The following is a 22715-nucleotide window of genomic DNA, read 5'->3' on the forward strand; positions in this document are numbered from 1 at the left end:
ACAAGGTAAAAAGCAACAGTTTGAGCATTTGTGAGAGTAGGCAGAGACTACTTAGATAGGTGGGAGCTCTCAGTCTCTGACAGAACTCTCTAGCGTCCCAAGATAGAGGGGGTTCTCCTACAACTGTCCCTGAGAGAGCCATCAGCTACTCACTTACCCCCATGCTTTCACCTAGTGATCTTCTCCTAGCTCTCTTCCTTTCTGCCATTTGCTTTCCCTTTTCCTTAGATCAACTTCAATCTATTGCTCTGTATTGTCTCTACTTGTTATGGACTGACCTGTGTGTACCCCAACATTCATATGCTGAAGTCTTAACCCCCAGTACTCAGAATGTGACTGTATTTGGAGACAGGGTCTTTGATGAGGTAAATAAGGTTAAATGAAGTCATTAGGGTGGGTCCCAATCCAATAGGACTGGTGTCCTTATAACAAAAGGAAATTAGGACATAGACACACACACACCCACACACACACACACACACACACACAAGAAAGACCATGTGAAGACACAGGGAGAAGACAGCCATCTATAAGGCAAGGAGAAAGGTCCTCAGAAGAAACCAACCCTGCCAACACCTTGATCTTGAACTTCTAGCTCCAGAACTGTAAGAAAATAAACTCCTGTGGTTTAAGCCACACAGTCCATGGTACTTACAGCCCTCGCAAACTAATACACTACCTCTGTGTTATTGGACAGATACCTATCTCTGAAGCCTGCTATTTTCTCCATTTACCAACCTGTATTTTGTGTCATGGATCCCTCTGGATCACTTCTCAGAATACAGTTTCCAAATGTGTAAAACATAATGCATAGTATCTCAAACGAAACCCAAAACTGAAGGAGTTCTATCCATGGAGCCCTCAGCAGCTCATGGAGTCCAGGATAAAAACGTCGTCTGAGCTAAGTTATTTTCATCCATCCCACAGTTACCCAGTCTGCTGCCTGACTGGATCCAAACACATCCAAAATCACTGCAGGGGCCGAGGGAATGGGGTTATAATGAACATGACGCCCTGCTCAAGTGTGTGAATGAGACGCAAATGACAAAGAAAAGACGACGACTAAGAAAACACTGAGAAGATCCAGTGGCTATTTTAAGGAGGGCCAACTTCTTTCTTTTTGGTCATTGCATGGAAACAATATTTTTGTAAAGCTCTGAAGAATGGATCAGGAGTTTATGAGGCTAAGTTGTATACTTAATTTTAAAGAGTGTTAGAAAACTTTGAGTTCCTCCAGTCCAAAGATCCACAACCTTTTGTCTTCTTTCATTATCACCCACTAAGAAGCCATTGAAGACATGTTTTCCTAATCACCTGCTACCTATGAAATTTTAATACCGCAGATATATTGTAAATCTGCTGATGTACTGTGCTTTTGCTGTACATAAAGAGTACGATGTTTTGTGCCACCCCCCCGAATCAATTTTCATATGTTTGGGAGTATTACATATTGTCCTCATTGAGAATGGGTGCTCTAGTTAGAGATAAACTGAGGGTTAAGGAAGGAGAGGGATGTGCCCAAGGTCCCACTGGGATCAGTGAAATATCTACAACTGGAACCATGGCATTAGAACTCCCGACTCTTAGGGCTATCAGGGGGGTGAATCGGACAGGTGTGCTGACTTTCTTAAGTAAACAGCTGGAAAGTATTGGGGCTGAACCCGAACCCAAGTGCTGTGACTTCCAGATCAGGGTTTGTTCCAGGACTTCAGGCTGACAATAAGAATAGATCCCGAGGGGGCAGGCAGTTGTCTGGAGGCTAGAACTACCTCGCTGGGAGTGTGAAACGGTAATACCCTTGAGAGGTCTGTGTCGTGGAAGAACATGGCGGAATCCATCATTCCATATCCATGAAGAAGAAGCGTGGAGATGGACAGGCCACTGGTATTCGGGTGTTCTATGTCAGAAAAATAGTGACTGCCAAATACAGCTACATCAAAGCCTCACTTCCTCTCCCCAAAAGGGGCTTTCACTGAAGAGCCCGACTCACGTTTGCTCCAGGCAATTGTATTTCTGTCGTTTTCTGTCTTCTCCATCTCAAATTGTGATCAAAGTTTGGCTAAAACAGATTTCCACAGAATTCCACATGCCTTTACATATCCCTGGTCTTGCTTCAAAGCTGAGAGAGGGGTGTTTGAGTCTGGACAAAAGAAGTTTGAAGTGCTAGAATTTCAAAAAAATTATTTTTCTCCCCAGCGATGTAACGATGGGGTACCAAAGTAGGCTGCAGGGGAAAAGAACAAAGTCACGAAATGCTTCTCCTTTTTCTTTAGTCATTTAAATTTTTAAAGAAGAATCATGGTTAAAGAGTGAAGGTAGCCATTTACTTTTAATTTAAGAATTCTTTCTTCCTTCCTTTCTTTTTTTTAACTTCCATCATTGGGAACTTATGCACCAAAGCCAATCTCAATGTGAGATTTCTTTTTGATCAAAGATCAGTGCTTCTTGAATGAACATGGTGGACAGCAGCTCCCCAAATTCAAAAGTCCTTTAGCTCTGACTTGCTAATATTGAAAAACGTCCCTCTCTGTCAGCCGCATAGGTGAAGATGTGAGGTTAGACGGGAGGCAAAGGGCTGGACTCTGGAGTGAGACAGACATGGATTAAATGCTACCCAACCACTAAGTAGTTGTGTGACCCTGGAACAGATCACTCCATCTTGGTAAGCCTCCTCCATTTTCTTATCTGGACAATGGAAATACTTCCTAGAGATTAAACAAAACACATTCAAATTGCCTAAGGGCAGGCCCATGCCTGGCTAAGGCCTCTGTGTGCCAAGGGACACTATTCCGAGGGACAAAATTTACATAGCAAATAATGCACGCTATGTATAATTGTATGTCTATCCACATACATTACATATCATTGTGTATTTCATATAAAGTATATATGTTTGGGTAACTGTGTGTGTGTGTGTGTGTGTGTATATATGTGCACATAGCTATCTATCTTTCTATCTACCTGTCTATCATCTACATATGTACGTACACATAAGCACAGATTAGTCTATGAATAATTGTATCCTATGTGGATGGAGCCCCTTGGAGTTCTGCAACATGGCGGTCCTGCCTCAGGCACTGTCAGACAATAGCTTCATTAAAACAACAGCAACAACAACAAGACCAATAGCCTTCTCCTGCCTACCCAAGTATGCTTGTTTCTCGTATGCTGCTCCACGACTGATCCCAGCAGCATCTCCTCCGATTCTCACAATATCCTGGGGTGAGTAATGCAGGGCAGGAAGGAGGGCTACTACGGCTACTGTTGTAAGATGTGTTGCGGGAGTGAGGCAACATTGAATGCTTGACACATACTAGGTTCATGAATGTGCAATGAGAATACGAAATGTCTGGGTAAGACCGGGATGGTTGACTGGGTTAACAAATAAATGAATACACTGCGATTTTCCAGATCCACTGGTTGAACTGTGTTCCCTGCCCCATGCCCCCTTCTTAGGGTCCATTCTCTTCTATGAAATTCACTTATTTTTGCCTTTCCCCCAAAATCTGCACAAACATCACGGGCTGTTTGGCAAAGGTGCTCACAGCGTGAGCAGTAAGAACAACCAGATTAGCCGTTCTTCCCTGATTCGTTTCGGCACTACTGTGGGGCTTCAGGGCCAACCGACCAACTTATGCTCAGGTACCTGCCTGCTTTTGTGTTTCTCACTGACTATGTGTGTGTATATGTTCCTTTCTTTCTGGATCTCTTGCCTTCTGTTCTCTTTTGTCTAGAAATGAATTCGGTGGGGAAAAACACAGACCTTGGGATTGGCAAGCCTGGATTCAGAAGTGCCGTATCATTTATTATTTAATGGACTTGAGAAATGCTTGATATTTCTTTGCCCAGCTTCCTCATCTACAAGTGAGTAATCCTTACCTTGCAGCATTTGCATGCATATTAAATGTGACTCTGTGTGTACCTGACGGAGTAGACGTACTTATCAAATGGGAGTTTTTACTTCTACTGCTGTAATTAATATAATCGATCCTAGAAATGACTCTGGAAGGCAGGTGTTACTTTTCTCCCCATTTTACAGAAAAGGAAGGTCAAGGAAGTTAAAGGTGCATGTGCTGAATTGCACAGCTAGGAAGTTGATGTTTCCAAATTAGAACTCAGTGTGCCTGTCTCTCTGAGTCCAGAGCTCTGTCTATAACACCAGCTGCCTCTCATTCTTCTCACTTCAGAGAAAATCTATACTAAGGGGTGTGTGTGTGTGTGGGTGTGTGTATGCGTGTATGTGTGTATGCATGTATGTGTGCGCGTGTGCATGTGTGCGCGTGTGCATTTGGCATCTGTCAGTATTTATTTCTGGTTCTTTCTCTAAGTACTGAGCTTCTCGTGGTGGCTGAAACATAAATCAGACCGTGTTGAGAGTATGTGGCACAGAGAGAGAGAAATGGCAGGGGGAAGGTGACATAATATTGTAATTCAATACTTAATGTCTCCAAAGACATGTAATACATCCTCATGACATTTCCAGAAGATATTTTCTGGAAACTGGACAATAATTCAAATTAATGCTAAGCCTAAATCTAATTGTTTTATGATGCTACCAAGGCCTGCATGGGGCAAAGCTTCCAAAAATCAGAGGTTTCAGCCGTCACGTTGATGGAACAGATTTCAGTGCCTGGCACAGATGAAAACAGCTGCCTAAATATATAATAGCAGTACCTAGAGCAACATAATAAAGGAGATTCGCAGCTTAGCTACAGTGTTGCGCTTGCAGAAACCAGCTCTTCACCAGCTAATCCCAACTACGGATCTGGGAAAGGTAAGGAGAGAAATGATTGTCATTTGAGGGCCCAATGAAGGTCTGGAGGCTCACACAGGATCCAGGATGGCTGAGATCCACTTTTCTGGAATGTGACAGGTGAAGGATGAATTCTCTCATCTGTTCCCAGGTGGAGTTGGTGGGTGTGGATTACGGGCACCAGGCTCTGGAACCAGAAAGGACTGGCTGCAACCCCAGCCCTACCACCCACTAGCCGATGGACTTTATGACCATTACTTGGCTTTGTGAGCCTTGGGGCTCCTCTTCTCTAAACTGGGGACAATAATACCTATCCACATATGTGTATAGAGGCCCACTGAGATGGTTGATGAGGAAAGCAAGTTGCCCAAGAGTATACTGGATCTTATCTCGGGTTTAAAACAGACCGATAGCATTTGGGTGTGTGTGTGTGTGTGTGTGTGTGTGTGTGTGTGTGTGTAACAAAAATTCTGGAAGGAGATACACCAAAAGAGTTATGAACCCAACACACTAGGATCGGGAATATGAAAGAAAGAGGGTTTAATATTGACTTCATTCACTCCGTATTACTTTTATAATGAGTACTGCTTGCTGCTGCCACTGTAATCCCTACGATCACTACTACTAGTATTACCAGTAGTAGTATAATTGCAGCAAGTTCATAAGTTTGGAGAAGAAATAAATGTAGACTACATACAGAAAGTTATAGTATTGAGTCACGCACATAGTAGGTGATGAAAACGTGTTTGTTATTTCTTTCTCTGTCCCTGGAAACTGAGGAGTATGTTCTCCCTCCCTGGGAATAGAAGTGTTGCGGGAAGAAAGGCACACCTGACTCAGTGGCGCCACTCCTTCCTCCCCCCTGTGTCCTTCCCAGGTCACCCACCTGCCTTTGCTCAGGCTGTCCCCATGTCCTGTGGCGTCCTCCTCACCATACCTATCCCCCAGGCCCAGCCAAAGGTGGACTCGTCCTTCCCTGGCCCACTCACCTGGAAGTGGCCTGTCCTTCTCCTGCCCCCCAGGGCCTGGCATCTGCACCTTCTTCCTTACCTCACTGTCACCCCTAATGCACGTGAGTTCGGCACACACTTACTGAGCATCCCCCACGTGGCAAGGTTTGTGGTACCCTAATGGGTTGTCTACCTTGGAAGACAGTGAGCTGTCTAAGGGGCTGCCCATGTTTAACTCATCTCAAACTGCTGGTTCTTAGCATGGTGTTGGGCATTTAGCAGGCAATCAGTAAATATTTTGAATGGATAAATGGATGAAGTGACCCATGGCGCTTTCCACTACTTGAAGAATACTGCCTTAGAATTATCAAATGGAAAGAAAAGAAGGAAATCACAGGGTTCTCTCCCTACACTGTCCAACACATCCAATTTCACCTGAGACTCACTCATGAGCCTTACTAACAGGCACATCGTCAGCATTTACAACCCTCCACCTTTATGTATCACACTGGATCCTCTCAGCATGAGCCATTAGAGGTCTGGATTCAGACAGATCTTGTCCGGGAGCTGTGTGACCTTGGGCAAAAAGTACTACCCCCTTTGGAACTCTGTTTCCTCATCGGAAAAAAAAAATGAAGAAAATAGTAGTAACTACTGCTAGGGTTATTATCTAGAAGAAGTCAGTTACGGAACATGAAACATGTTTTTAGAGTGGTTGGTATTCAATTACGTTATATTCTGTATCTGTGCATGTATGTTCTACAGCATCATCATTCCCGTGTCACAGATGAAGATGTTGAGGGCAGTGAAGACGTTTCTTGCCCAAGTTACCCCCAATTACCTAATTAGCAACCTGGGACTAGAGTCCAGATGTCCAGACTAAGACACGACAGGAGAGCACTTGGCTGTAGAGAGTGTATGATGTCTGACAGGAGATGAGCGTTAGAACAGTTAATGCACCAACACTTATGAGTACAAATATGGAGTGCTGTGGAGAAAGAAACAGGCTGCTGTGAGGACCCACCAAGGGGTGTGTGTGTGTGTAAACATGTGTATTGGTGTGCAGAAGGGAGGGTGGCGCTATCAGTGGAATAATGTGCCTTGCAAAGAAAAATAAAATAAATAATATACGTGAAGTTTCTGACATAGAAAATATGTTGGGTTCTATTTGCAATTGGAACTAACAATATAGCAAATGATGCTAGTTGAACTGGGGGGAACATAGCGAATATTTAGCGTATATTTATGTGGTTGCTTTCAAACTTAATCGTTCTTTCTGAGCTGCTAAGTATCTGAAAGAGCACAGTTACATACCCAAGCCATGATTTTGACTCAAAACCAAACCCCATGGTGCAGTTTCACCAGTTTACATAACAGAAATGGGAATGGGCATTCTTAGCAGAGGCCACAGAAAAGCCGGCATGCAAACGAACACGATTTCACTGTTGCACAGAACTAGTCAATTTTCTGTATTTTGGGTTATTAAATTCGTGTAGACCATGAAGTGCTTTTGTGTTTTTATATATAAAGAGAGAGTCTAGTACAGCGTTTAAGACCAGGGATATGGAATGAGGCAGACCGAATTTGTGCTGTGGTCTTGCCACGAACTAACCAAGTGATAAGTATTCAGTTCAAGGGGCTTTGGTTTCTCAGTTCAAAAACTGTGGGTAATGATCTCAGAAGCATGGGGGAGGTAATGTATGTAAATTAAATTTATGTGGTTTCAAATTACTCACTTTTAATGTAAATGAGGATATGGGTGCCAAAAACATGTATACACATTTTAGAAAGGAAAAAAAAACCTGTATTTGAACACCTCTTGTAATTGCAGACATCAAACGTGACTTACATTCCTCTTTTGTTATCGGTATATATCATGACAGTTTTAGTACAGTTTTTTCCTTTCTTAGAGTGTGTATCTATTCATTTGGTACCCTCTGTGTGTGTGTGTGTGTGTGTGTGTGTGTGTGTGTGTGTGTGTGTGTGTGTCACTTAAACCAGTGCCTGGAACATAATAAATGCCTAGTAAGTGTTAGCTATTCTTAAGACTTCTACCTATAGATATTTGGGAATCCTACTGTGAAACACAAGGGATTGTTGTCTTGTTCAAATACAGCTTGGCAAAAACAAACACAATATCTAAGACCCCTGCTCAAACAACATATTAGCTTGGCTACAACACTGTAAACAGAAGCTCGTGCTGTGACTCATTGCTATTTCCTTAATTGTCTGCTCTCGCTCTGGACCTCAGCCAGGCGTCAGTCTTCAGCCGTGCGGTGGATACACACACATCCCATCCCGTCTGCACAGAAACAAGAGCGCACTGCTCCTGTTGCTTCTGAGGGCTGCAAAAAAATGGCATTAAAAGTGAGTGATCTGAAAGAACTGAAATTTAATTAAAAACTGAATGAAAAGTTGTTCCAGGCCCGTCACTTTAGCCAGCAAGGCTCAGAGGAAATTAGTAAGTGCTGCTAATAGCTGGATCCAATTCACAAGCCTCTATGAAGAGACAGTCAGAGGCATGAAGATATACACTCTTTAGATGACACAATTAAAGATCGCTTCTGAGGAATAATCACGAACAGTATCCCAGGGCAAAAAGGAACATTATTTGCTGGTATGTTTCTTTTTTGACATTCTCATTGTCATTATGGGAAAGTGCCCAGAGATTCCCCAAGTCGAATCTTCCATGGCAACAGAGAAGGGCACTGATTTTGAAAACCAGACTTCAAAGGTGGCAAATTCCTTTCCAAAAATGATTGTCACTCAACTGCTAGAAACTCTACCTTGTTATTGAAAATTTCAAATACTCGGGCTGCGAAGTAAAATCCTCATCCCCTTCAAATTATGGGCCTCAAAACATGAACCAACAAGTGTCAGCTGGGAATTGGGGACTGGGTGCCAGGATCATTAAATGAGCTGGTTTCTGGGGGATTCCACCCTGGATGGAATCGGAGTGGACAGTGGGGTTTTGTCTGAGATGGAGCCGACAGGCAGGTCCAAGAGAAAGGTCAATCTGTCCCAGGTTCTCAGGGCAACATGGAGATGGGCAGAGGGAAAGAAGCAAAAACTATGTCGAGAACCAAGAAGACACAGGAAATGAGCTGAGGGCAATGAATGAGGGGTGGAGGGCGGAGATGAGTCAGTGGGGAAAAGGGACCAGAGTTGAGATGCTGAACGAGTGTTGACCGGCCGGAAGTGGGATCGCCCAGCTTAACTTGAACTCCTAAAGTTGGGGCAGCCAGCAAATGCCCCTGAACAAAGGAACACCCATTGGAGCCCCCCTTTGCTGAACACCAGTTTCCTTGCCATCAGCAACACAAATGTCTATTCCATAGAAGACCTGGTTCCTGCAAGGCCACCTCACCTAGTGCCCACGCCATGAAGATCTTGTGCCAGCTTCTCTGTCACAAAAGTGGCTTTGAATTTGCTGTTCCACCTGCTGGGAAGACATCTTCCTTCCTGGCATCCTTCACGCCTCAGTCCAAATGCCATTTCCTCAGATATGGCTACCATACCTGAGCGTGACATTCCAATGATCCTCTTTGTTTTAATTATTTTATACCATTTGAATTCTTTTCACAGCAGCTCTCACTTATTTCATTGCCAAGACCTATCTCGTTCTTTTGCTAATTTGCTTGGTGTACATCTGCTGAGAAGGAAAGCCTTCGTACTGGACAGCACCGCTACCGCTCCAGGACACGGAGGGAACAGAAAATACATAGTTGTTCAGTGAGTAAGCAAGGTTTGGAAAGATTTAAGTAAGATATTGTGGGTAAAACGCCCACTGCACTGCCTGCCCCATCAGGAGCACAGGATGAGTTTTAGCTGATATTTTTATAATTATCTAAGATTACATTAACTTGGATTTTAATAATTTTTGATCCTTGGAGAACAAAGGATGGAGAATGAAAAAGGCAATAGAGGGCTCCAGAGGCCAACTTGATATTTTCACATTGTGTTCGCAACACCCGATACACCAGAAGTAAGTGCCTGTTGGGGGTGTGAGGATAGGGAGGGGTGGGGTGAGTCCTGGTGAGGGCTGACTCAGAAGTTAGTAAGGGAGAGAGGGGAAGCTGAGACCAACTCTCCTTTGCACAAACCAGTTTCACCCTATCCTCAAACAAATTGTTTGAGGTGGAGGACATATCTGTCCAGGCCTAACCTATCCTCAATGCTCAACTCAACCCTTAATTTCTCCAAGAAGCCTTTGAGATCTACCTCAGTGAGAACCTTCTTCTCCAACGCCCATTCTGTTTCTGATGTAGCTTAGGGCACAATGCAGTTTATGTCTCCTAGACTGGAGACAGATGGTAAAGAGTTCCTCTCATTGTCAAATCATGTGACCTAATTTTGGATTTCGAAATAAAATTCTAATAAGGATCATATCACGGTAACAATATGAAATGTCTCAGATAAGGTTTTCAGGTGTTTTTTTTTTCTTTGAATGGAAAACAGATCTAAATATACTGGGCTCCACTCTGTTGAATGCTGACAAAATTTGGAGGCTCTAAAGGTGAAAGAGAGAGTCCCTGCCCGAAAGCAATGTATGGTTCAGAGGAGAGCTAACTAGACAGGCAGGCATCATGGAGCATCATTGGGGTGTGATACAGATAAAAGGGAGCTTTGGGGGCCCAGAACAGGGGCCCCTGGCTTCGCTGCAAAGCCAGAGTAGCCACATCTAAGCTGAATTGTGGAAGCAGCAGAAGGCAGCAGCCCAGTGGAGGGAAGAGAGGACTTAGGCCAAAGGAAAGAAACGTTTGTAACGGAATACAAAGGGAACACAAAGAGAACGTGGGCCTTCAGGACAGAGCCATTTCGTTTGGCTGCAGGGCAGAGAAGATAGAGAATGGAGAAAGATACGGTTGGCAATCTTTTCTGGTTCTCACGTTCTATAATTTAGACAATCACCAAGCTGGCTATTTTGCAACATGCCCACAGTGTGCCCTCACCCCTATATCCACGTTCTCTCTCTTGAGGTGCAGAAGTTGGAATTTTTAATTGATCCCATATTTCAAATGTGATATCCGCTCTTATCACCAGACCCCTGGGCCTCCCTTCAGGCCTGTGCTTCCATGGAAGGTCCCGAGCCCAGCATATTAATGTCACACTTGAGTCTTTGCAGGAAATGGCCACCCCCGACCCCCCACCCGGGAGCCTTCATGCTCACAGTGCACATCAGCACCTGTGCGGGGGCTGGGCTCTTCACTTTCTCCACCCTCTGTCCTGGCCCAAATACCGCAACAAGACATCACCCGAAATATTATTCAAATGACTCAAATTCAGGAAAGCAGCCTTCAGATATCTGGCAAATTAATTTTGCTCACAGAACACAGTGATATCTCTTACTAATAATTTTCATCCAGGCAGGACTTGTAAAGATCCTAATATTGTATGTTCTTCTAAGTTGCTTGTATTCCGTGCCTCTCCCACCCCGCTCTTTTTCTTCCTTCTACAAATGTCGCCAAGAGGTGGGCATCAGATTCTTGACCTCACATAAGAAAGCTGGTGCACGAACAGAATAGCGATACTAGCTAGCCTTTGAGTGTGTTTACCACGGGCCAGGCTCTTGCGTTCAACAACCATTCATTCTTCACAAGCAGCTTGCTTTCCAGAGGATTAGCATCCCTGCTTTCCAGAAGACGAAGCTGTGTTATGGGGAAGGTGGAGGTAGGATTTGAACCCATGCACTCGGGCATTGGCGTTCATGTTCTTGAGCGCCACACTTGACCACTTGGCCAGTGTTCTTAGTTTGATGCCTGGAGTCGGCCACCTCTCAGGGACCCCAGGAGGCAGAAGCCAAGAGGACTGACTCCTTCCCCTTCTCGGCCCCTCTTTATAATCAGTGGCTAAGTTTCCTTGGTTCTAGCTCTATGGGAAATCCCCTATCTTCAGTTTCACTTTCAATTATCGTACAGACTAAATGTAACAGCCCCCTAATAGGCCCCTAGCCTACAGCCTTGGTTCCTCAAACTTACCTTCTACACTGCTCAGTCATTGCACAAATCCTTATGGAACACTAAGTGTGTCCTGGAGTTTTCATAGGAACAAGACAGCTACACTCTTTGTCCTTAAGGGTTAAGGTAGCATTAACAGGGGCTATTATGTACTAAGCACTGGCCAACCGCTTCCTATGCAGTCATCAGAGTGCCCTGTGGGGTGGTTTACTGGCATCACGCCCATTTCACAGATGAGCAAACAGAGGCTCAGAGATGAAATAACTAACGCAATGCTACACAGCTAGGACATATCAGAGCCAGATGTTGAACCCAAGGAGTATGATTCTACAGCCCACTCTTCTAGACATCGAATAAGCAAATGATAAAAGTGCTGAGTGCAAAAAGGAAAAGTTCAGGACTATTTAACAGGGGGACCTAATTTAGACTAGGAGGTTGATGATGATGATAATGCCAATAAAAACCAGTATTACCAAGTGCTTCCTGTTTGCCAAACACTCTAATAAATACTTGACAGGTATCACCTCATTTAAATTTCCCATTCTCATTATGCCCACTTCACATATTAAGACACAAGCCAGAATGGCTAAGTAACATTTGTACCATCAGATAGCAATGAAGCCATAGAGCCAGCATTGGAGCCCAGATGGGTCTGACTCTACGGCCTGATTGCTTAATTAGCATCTCACATTGCTTTTTGTACATATAACTGAAGCCCAACAGTCCCTTGTGTATAATCCTTCAGTGGTGTCATGACCCCCAACCATCTCCACAATGAAAGCCCAACACCAAGACCCCTGTTCTTGCCATCGGCTCCTCCTGAGTCCCATGCATGCCACACGGTGCCCCAGATGCTCTCAGTGCTATCTGCCCCTGCCACACCTTTGTCATGCTGTCCCTTTTGCCTGTTCTTGTCCTCTCTCCCACCATCTCCAACAGAGCACATACTCTGATTCCCAATCTCTGTCCACTCCTGCAATGGGAGAAATCCTCTTGCGCCCGAAAGCTTTACCCAGATCGTCCAGTGGGTCACAACCCCAGTGCCCCTGCTAACCTTACTCATTCCTGTCTCTATGCCCTACGGTCCAGACTATGCCGTCTATTATAGTCTTTTGCTTTAGAGCAACTTTAAAGGACACATGACCCCGTTAAGGCATGCTTAGCATTTACTAAATGTAGCTATTAGGGGACATTTTCCTGTTGCTATGTCCTCCTCATCACCATGCTGTGCCATGTATGGGCTAAGAGCTGTTCTTGTACAGATGTTGAAATTGATGGTTCAAAGAAGTGAGGTGACTCGTCTAAGATTCAGAGTTCGTAAGTGGAGGAGTGCAGTTTTGAACCTGAGGTTTTCCGATTCTAAATCATGTGTGCTTTCCCCTACTGTTTAGGGCTGACCGTGTCTGAGTTTGTCCTAGAATGTGAGGCCTGGCCCTGAGTAGGTTCTCAGCAAGAGTCAGCGGAAAGTCTTAACATAATGGATTCACCGACAGAGCCCAAATGGGAATCGGGGTTACAAAAGAGGAGATGATACATGGAAAGTTCAGGGGTGGTCCAGGCTTTAGGAAGGATTCCAACTGAGGGTGAGAAATACAGATTTTTAGTAAAGGTTCAGAAAGTCACCAGCAGTCGCCAAAACACCCAAGGCTGTGCAGCTGCAGATATAGTTAGCTTAGATAATCCAGAGGAGCAGCTGGGGAGGAAAGCCAAACAACAAGGTTGTGCGCTGCACCAAGGCCGGGTGGGGGCGGGGCAGAAAGGTGGGAAGGAGGTGCAGGGAGAGGGTGGCGAGGTAGGAGGGGTGTGCAGGTTTAAATTATTCCTCCCATCTCATCATTCTCCCACTGAATATGATGCATACCCCCTTACTCCCCATCCCATACTCTTGCTGGCATCCGAGATGTTCAAGATACCTCGGTAGCCGACATGGGAGCTGGAGATGGAGAGGCGTCTTTCCCACCACGGCCCGGCTACCCACTGCTTCCTTTCTTATCTGGCAGCCTTGGGAGCTTGCAGTCCCTGCACAATCTTGGCTGTGATCCTCCTAAGCTTTCTTCAAGTGGCACCTTGTGGGCTGTTGAAGGTTTGCTTAGCTGCCTCTGCCCCCAAGATTCTTGCTCAGGGGGTTGTCTGGCCACAGACTGGTACAAACAAGAGTCAGAAGAGAGAGGCCTGGGGACACTAAGGGAATGGTTACATAAAGACTTCAGAGGTCATGGACCAAATGGGATAAGTAAACGGGGACTTCGAACCCCAACATTTTTCATGCTACTTGTAGAATGTTAGGGCAGGAAGACAGTTTTAGTACCACCTTGTTTCCTTCCCACATTTTACAATGAAGAAACCAAGGGCTGGAGAAGTAGAGATGAGCCACAAGTCATGGAGAATTCCCAGCAGAGCGAGAACGCCATCTTAGTCATGGATTCTCTGTCTACCACGTTCTGTAGCTGTGAATCAGAAATCAGCGTGCTCACCCCCTTCCTGCCTGTGCAACGGTGAGGTGGCCACGTCAACTCTCTGGGCTTTAGGTTCCTTCCCATTTAAAATGGAGATAATGCCTGGATGTACTTCATGAGGCAATGGAACAGTTAACGAGGTAATACTTCACAAAGCACTTAGCACAGGGTCTGTCACTCAGTAATGTTCCATAAATGTGACCCATTATTAGTGTTGTTATTATCACAGTCATCGGGAGGCCTGAGCAGCAGGGTGTAGGTGAGGCAGGGGACACATCCATGCCCCATCCGGGAAGCCTGCTATCATCCATCACCCACCTACCTCCATGTAAATGACAATGACTCTAAAACCCAGTTCGCGTAGCATCTTAAGATACCCCCTGCTTCCCACACTCCCCATCGTTCGCCTGGGGTACTTAGCTGCCCCTCCTGTTCCCACCGCACCCAGTGCAACCCCCATTATGACTCCGACCACACTGCATTTCCTATTTCATCTACTTGGTATGCCTCACCATCACCAAACTGGGGGATCCCAGAGATCACATTTTATTCATCTCTGCAGCCCTAGCACCTGAGCATACCACAGATAAGGTGACGTACAATAGAGTCATGGGCTGCTTGACAACAGGGATACATTGTGAAGAATGCATCATGAGGGGATTCATCCTTTTGTAAACATCACAGAGTCATGTACACAAACCTAGACGGTACCATCTAGGCTGCCTGGTATACCACCATTGTATATGTGCTCCATCACTGATTGAAAGAAACAGCACTGTGCTGCACGTGACTGTATGTGTTGACCCCACGAACGGAGGGGAGAAGGATGGGAAGAAAACAGGCACTATATATGAGAAGGAATTAGCACTATTACTGAGGAAGTTTTAACTATTAAATTTCCCTCTGGCCACGTGGAGCCTCCCTGAAATGGTACCTTCTATTCACTTGGCCATACCCACAAACACCTCTCCCCAACCCTTTTACTTCTTCCCTCTGTCTTTGTAGATAATAAAGTTATGCACACACACACAGAAAGGGAAAAGCACAACACTGTCATAATCATACCTACTCTCACAGTTGGCCGAGGTCTTCCACACTCATCAGCCCATCAACACTCATATGAGGCCAGGAGCATTAACAATGCTTTTGGATGGAGAAACTGGGGACTCAGAGGGGTGAATTAATACACCCCAGGTCACAACACTGGAAAGCAGAACACCTGGGTAAAACTCACATCTCGTAGGTCACAGATCAATGCACTCACCTGTGTACCATGTTACCTTCTCTCCCGCCCAGCACTGCACCACTGGCTCAACCCTACACCATTTTGCAAACACCGAGTCAATAATAATGGAACATCTGACTCGATAATCCTGAGCTCCATCTCATAAAAGCTCCCACCTGTCATCTTCTCCTCCCAGTCTAAAGATCAAAGGAGCCTCTTTCTTACCACCACAGAATGGAAATATTAAGGAGAGGAAATTAAATTTCCTTACCTCTTTCAACCATCCTCTGCTTCTCCCCCCTCCAGTTCCTAGGAACATAGTTTTGGACGTGATCTGCTTTCAAAACACAGAAATTAGACTCCAATTTTGGACGTCAAGCTCAGTTATCCCTTTTGTTAAGAAGGGAGATTAGTAACAATTCAGGCTGGTTGGAAGCCAAGCTAACATCTTAGCACAGAATGTCATTAAAAATCCCAACCCAACTGGCAGTTGTCATGTTTAAAAGCATGAACACGTTCAGCTGCTTAGAGTGGGTTTCCCAGGTTTGTTCTCCCTCAAGCTCCTTGTGATTTTTAACCTGGGGATCCGTTACTGCTTAAGAAGAAATGGTTTGAAACATTTTTTTCCTTCCATGATTTTGTGAAGTTAGACATTCCTAATGAAGAGGTTTGAGGGGAAACCAAACCAAACCAAACCAAACCAAACAAAACAAAACAAATAACCCAAGGAATCCACTCTAGGGGGTATGCACAGCTTCCAGCATTAGCTCCAGGCCATTGCTGAGCAAGTTGTCCATTACGTAGAAGAAGGAGAAGGAAAAATGTTTTCACAGCTTATAATTGTATCACCAGCTCTACTACAGATCTCGTTTTAATTCTGACTGAAACCCAGCTTTGCCTTCTCCCTGAGCTCACTCACGAACAGTTATTAAATCTGGGTTGGAGTTCAACGCATTCTTCCTGATTTCAGCATGTTAATTTGGTTTATTGGTATTTCATTGCCAACTCCCACCTGGGTACTCTGAACCTCAGCTCAATTTATATTTCCCCCTCTTCCTGGGCTCTGGGATAATGTTTGTTTCATTTTGGTGTTTGGGGGAAAATGTGAGTTTGATTGGAGTTTCTTTGGGGAAGAGAACAAAAACCTGGGGGAGTGAAGTCAATCATCGAAGAGGAAGCAGCCTCAGATTTCTTGCACTGTCATTCCCCAGAATATATCTTCTTAGGGCATCAGGGACAACCTGCCTTTCTTCCCTTCTTTCATTTGTTTCACAGACATAATTTATTACATGTCTACTGAGTCAGAACCTCTGCCAGGTATCACAATAGGTTAGGACATAAATAAGCTTTGGCCTTTGCCCTTGAGGAAATTTAATTCTAGCTACTGAAATAGTTTCTTTTCATCTTTCTTGTTCTTTCTTCTTATCCGCCCCCCCCCCCTTTTTCTCCCCCTCCTTCTATTTTTCCCACTTAACTAATGCTCTTTTGGGGTACTAACTCTACTTGGACACTGTCCTAGGTGCTGAATAGATGTGCAAAACAAATATAAGCTCTGTCTGTAAGCTCTGTATTACGGAGCTTACAACCTGGTAGGGGAGCCCAGCATGAACCAGACGAATATATAATTACAAACTGAAATAAGTCTAATCAAAGAATAGAACGGGGCTCGAGAAGAATGGTTAGTAAGAGACCTAACAGATGCTGGAATGAAAATTTTAAAAAAGCCAATCACTGTAGGATAAATGGAATTTGCCCAAGAGAAACTGGATAGGAGAGGTGGGGAGAAAATTTTCAGGCAGTGAGAACAAGATGTGCAAAGGGCCAAGGGGAGGAAGCAGCCAGAGATATTTCAAGAACCCAGGTAGAGAGTGGTGTGAGGTAAGGCTAGAGAGGCAGATGGGGGCCTGATCTTGCAGGGACCCACAGGTCATGTTAAGAAGCTCGGTATTTATAATACAGACCAGAAGAAACATGTGAACGGTTTTATGGGAAGATGCAACATGTGGAGATGTTTTTATTTTAAAAGATCACTGTGTTTGCAGTGTTGAGAACACATTGGAGGGGGGATAGATTTAAAGAAGGAAGACAGTTTTTAGGACTATGGCAGTTATATAAGACATAGACATAACAATAACACCGATGGAAGGTACACTGTGGGGACATTAGAAAGGTACAAATACATTCCGTGTAATGTTCAAGAAAGAAGAGATTATTTCTGACTGGAGCTTTCTTTGAAGAAGTTTTAGATTCTTGTTGAAGAACATTTTCTGGAAGAAGGAGAACAGTTATGTGGCCTTAGACATGGCTAATGTTTCAATATACAGAGATTTGGAGGGGAATTCCTGGTGAGGAGCAAGGTTTAAGCAAATGCATATAGGGAGTCAGACACAAGGCAAGATGACCTGTTGTCTAAAAGGCATTATGGGTGTGCAAAGGAGTTAAGAACAAGAAAGGCAAAGGCCTTACTGTAGAGCACTTCACACCTGAAACGTGGTCCATGGTACTCAAAGTTCTGCAATCAACACTGAACATTTTAAAACAAAGCATTCCAGAGAGGATGGTCCAAGGAATTGCTCTTTTTAGACAAGTTGTTTGGCAGTTGGTGACTAGTCAGCCGCTTTCGGTTTTCCTCTCTGAGTGTTGAAAATATTCCTCCCATGTATTCAAATCACTGCAACCTAGCTCTGAAGATCATTATCAACCTCATTCCTCATTAAAGGCACAAAGCCACAGATTAGCTCATTTTCCTGGGCTGAAAGACATGAATTAGGGGTGGAAGCAAATAAATGTGGACCCAGATTCATTATATACAATTTTGTGTTCAGAAGTGGTTATACGCGTGGCATATTAATAAACTAGGCCATCCTAATAATGAGGATTTCCACTTGATTTCTTAGGCTGGCACGGAACCTTTAGACCCCAAATTCCTCAGTCATAGGAAACAGAGAAGACCTGAATATCATCTTAATAAAACCCAAAACATGATGTGAACAATTTAACTAATCTTAAAAAACACACACAAAAGAAACACAGATATTTTTTCATGAATATTTGATGCAATGGGCATATCAACAACAACAAAAAAGCACTGTGTGTGTGTGTGTGGGGGGGTGTCTGTGTGTTGTGTGGTTTAGCCAAGTAAAGTATTCAAGAGATATCCCTGGCCTTCACTCATTCCTTAGTCTCACTCTATTTCTGAGCTTAGGCAAAGATTGGGTGACGCTCATGGATGAGGTAGTAAAGAATAAACAAATATAGTTGGAATTAGGTGTTTTTAAAGTTTATATCCAGATAAAATGGCTCTGTATCAAAATACCATGTGCCCAAGTCAAATGCACTCCTTCACTTTACTTCTATGGCTTCACAGAAATGGGGCCATCTATTTTCAAGAAATTCCTTATGATGGGGGACTCATTACCTTGCAATGACCCCCTTCCAATATTAAGAAAATATTATCACAACTACTAACATTTATACGATTTATTGAGCCATTACTAGGTCTCAGGTACTGTGCTAAAAGCTTTATGAGCATTATTTCATTTATTCATCACAATAACTCTGTGAGATAAGTACCGCTATTACCCCTCCCTTATAGATAATGAGGCTGAGCCTTAGAAAGTAGGCATTTTCAGACTAAGGCTCAATCTTGTCCCATCTCTGATCCCCCTCATCACCCAGATAGCTAGCTCTAGTGTTACTTCCCGGTGACTCTCAGAACAAACCTGCTCCCTGTTTAAGACAAATACCCTGTTTCCCCAAATATAAGACCTAGCCGGACAATCAGTTCTAATGCGTCTTTGGAGCAAATATTAATATAAGACCCAGTCATATTATATTATATTATATTATATTATATTACATTACATTACATTACATTATACCCAGTCTTACAGTAAAATAAGACCAGGTCTTACATTAATTTTTGCTCCAAAAGATGCATTAGAGCTGATTGTCCAGCGAGGCCTTATTTTCGGGGAAACATGGTCATAATTCTCACTATCATTTTTTGTGGAAGTGTGGGGCATGGAAGGACCTTGGATCAGGGATGCTGGTAGACTTGGGCTTTCACACATTGTTCTACTTCTGTATGTTAATCTGGCCAGATCACTTAACATCTCAGGGACCTACCTTCCATGTTTGCAACCTGAGGATGCTGAATCCTGCCTCACATTCTGTTCTGAGAACTGAGTAAGGAACTTCCTATAAAGTATTTTGAACGCTGCGATATTTATAACAGACATACTCAATAATATTAAGTTCACTTTTTTTCTAGGTTCCTTCAACTCTCCTAGAATGATTTTCCTCCACCCTTTCCTTAGGTATCTACACTGTGTTTTCAGTATCGTGAGTACACATCCTCTCCTTTGGATAACTTACAATACATTATTCACCTTCTCAAAGCCCAACTCCCAGAACGGAACTGAAAAGAATAGAACAGAGAACTCTAGGTGTAGTGTTACCTGTCTACACTAGAGTGGAACCATCTCACTTCCTTCATGTAGATGACTTACTGCTTTAACAGTTGTCTCTTCTACTGGTTTACCATAGGGCCAGAATATCTTGACTGGCATTGGGAGTCTCAAGGGTTGTGCAAATGAACATCTCAATTAAGATGAGTTTTACATATTAACCAATAACAACCCTTAATGAATAATGCCACCTGTACAGCAACCTGGATGAAGCCCAAATCCATATGAGCAAGGCTGCTTTATGTTGAAGCTCAGAGTGGATCATTCACATTGCACGCAGTGCTCCGGGTGACCACTGGAATCATGCCACGAGGCAGCTCCATTAATATGACACCGATAAAATCAAAGATGGAAACACCCAAAGCCCCTTATCAGGGCTGCAAGGGGTCTCAAGGAGTTATTGCATCTGTTAGATAGCAGGAAAGTAACACAGAGATATTGATGCAGCTCTCAAACTTCTGTTAAGACATCATCTAGAGTTTGCATTAAAAATATTAATGCTGGGGCTCTGCTGCTAGAGAATATGATTCACTAGTTCTGGGTCATCACTAGATGACCCAAATGCAGATGATTTATAGGCCACAGCTGAAAAAAGTGCTAAATTCAGTAAGTTTGGATACAAACCTCGTCCATCTCTTCAAGATGTGCTTCGCAGGACAAAAAGCCACCAGCGGCCTTGAGAAGGGTCAGACGAGGGAAGGGGTGATGTTTGCCAAGGGCTTGGACTAGGTTGTGTCAGTATTTATTGCTCTTGCCAGCTGGGCTCGGAACAAGTGCTATATCCTGATGACCTTTCCTTATAATGGGCAGTAAGCATCAAGTACAACTGTGTCGTAACACAAGGGCAAAATTCATTTTCTTCCTTAAGACCGGACCCATTACTCAGCCCCCTCCAATACTTCAGCACCACGGACAGCTCAATGCACAAGGCTGGCTGAGAGCCCCAGCTCTCTCTAATACTAAGAACTGGCCGGCAGCTTGGCAGCTTAAGGTTCCTGGGGGAAGGTGAGAAAGGTGAAAGCTACCTCTCACCTTGGGTCCATCTCAGAGAAGTAGGTCATCCACATGGCTATCGAAGTGGCTGACAACAGAACTAGCGTTTGAATCCATGTTTGTATTGCTCTATCGTCTCTGCTCTTAGGCATTAAACTATTTGCCACGAGCTCAAGCAAGTTCCTTAGCCTCTTCATACCTACATTTATAGATGCATGAAAGTCAACATTGAAAATTTGAATGTTTCCAAGGAGTAACATTCTAAAGTTGATGAGTATTGACTGGTGAGTATAGTGGTCAAAATTTGACCTATTGATTTCCCCAACCTCATTGTTTGTCAGTCTTCCTCTCACACCCCCATATTCCAGCACACCCATGTCCTGGCAATTGTCCCCGTCCCAAGCTCCACGTGATCAACGGGTGTGGCTGCTTCGGGAAAGATGGCTCCCATTGCTCTGCCACCTCACCTCAAAATTTTGTCTTTCTCATGTTAACATATTATTTGATAGGTATGAACCAAATGTCTTCTCCTTAGGTCAGAAAATCGATTAAATGTGTATGAGAAATACTGAACTTATTTACAATTCAAGTGAGAAACAAGCAGGGGCTCATGCACCATGGTGAGGTGGGAGCAATCATAGGATATATTCATAGAAGTCTGAGTGTTTCAGAAAAAGGAGGTGGAAGCTACACTATGTACAGAAAATACTGAAGGGATCGGTGCTAAGTTCTGAACACTATAACTTAACAATCTGAGATAAAATTGAGTTACATTGAGACACGGCTGACAAATACAAGGTTAGAATCTCAAAAACATTCAACACATATCCAATGGGAAAAGATGTATTTTTTAAATGGTGCTAATATGATGCTAGAAGTCAGAAGGGTGGTTACCTCGAGAGGGTATTAATTGGGAGGGGGCATAAGGAAGCTGAGATGCTAGCAATGTTTTATGCTTTGATCTGGATGGACTCCTATGTAAAAATTCATTAAGTTGCATATTTAAGATATGCCTTCTTTGTTGTATTTATGACCAACTTCGATACAGTTGAAAATGGTAATGCCAAGTGAGAACAGGTTTTGGGGAAACAGGTACCACCCATCCTACTGGAATATGTAAAGTGGAAAAACTTTCCGGGGGTACTTTAGCAATAGATATCAAGAACCTTAATCAGTATCTTGGACCATGCTTTGTGAATAATTATAGCGACTACAGTATCTCACTAATTCAAATTAGTCGGGGGAAGAGTAAATGGTAGGAGATAAGATACTTCTAAAGTACATTTGCAGGGCATGAGACATAAGTATTCTTTAGGACATTCAGGATATTCCAACAAAGCTCAGACAGTCTTCTCTGTCACATTTTTCCAATTACTAAATACCATTTTGGAGGGAAACACTTTCCATTTGGAACAGGGTCCACAACCATGATCAGAAATCGTGGGTTCTCTGATATAGCTCAATCTTTCTGCACTCACATTTGAATTTTTCCTGTATTTAACAAACCAGATACCTGCCCACAGAATAAATGCAGTCTTTAGTTCCATGCAAATAACCCAGGACTCTAAATGATAAGAGCCTAATCCGAGACTTTTGAATGCTCCTTTTCTGCCCTGTAATATGATTCTGAGGAGGACATCTGACCTTCCAGGGGTGCAAGGTGCCCTGTAGGTGGGAGGCATGTCCAATGCTCAGCTCTTACCATCAGCAATGAAGTGTTCAGGCACATGCAGAGTGACCTTCACGGTCAGTGGACAGGATATCTGGCTGCCACACACCATGGCCAGGATGCAGGAGCTGACCGCAATCAGCGTCAGTGCCGTCTTGTTCACCGGGCTTTTCAGCAAACCTAGTAACACAAAGACACACAGAGCTTAAGTCTATGCGGTGAGGAAATGGGGACAGCATTGAG

At 43.8% G+C, this 22715-nt stretch overlaps 1 protein-coding gene across 1 annotated transcript in view; it reads right to left on the minus strand.

The window, feature by feature from the left end:
• ASTN2 (astrotactin 2) overlaps positions 1 to 22715 on the minus strand; it is a gene marked incomplete at its 3' end in the record, with an annotated part of 830851 nt that overhangs the window by 472831 nt on the left and 335305 nt on the right. Inside the window, exon 6 of the mRNA XM_081066707.1 lies at positions 22506 to 22652. Within this exon, the coding sequence (XP_080922833.1) occupies positions 22506 to 22652 (147 nt within the window). The remainder of the gene's footprint in view (positions 1 to 22505; positions 22653 to 22715) is intronic.

This window comes from Rhinolophus hipposideros (assembly GCF_964194185.1).
Source record: "Rhinolophus hipposideros genome assembly, chromosome: 11".
In the NCBI taxonomy this organism is placed as follows: domain Eukaryota; kingdom Metazoa; phylum Chordata; class Mammalia; order Chiroptera; family Rhinolophidae; genus Rhinolophus; species Rhinolophus hipposideros.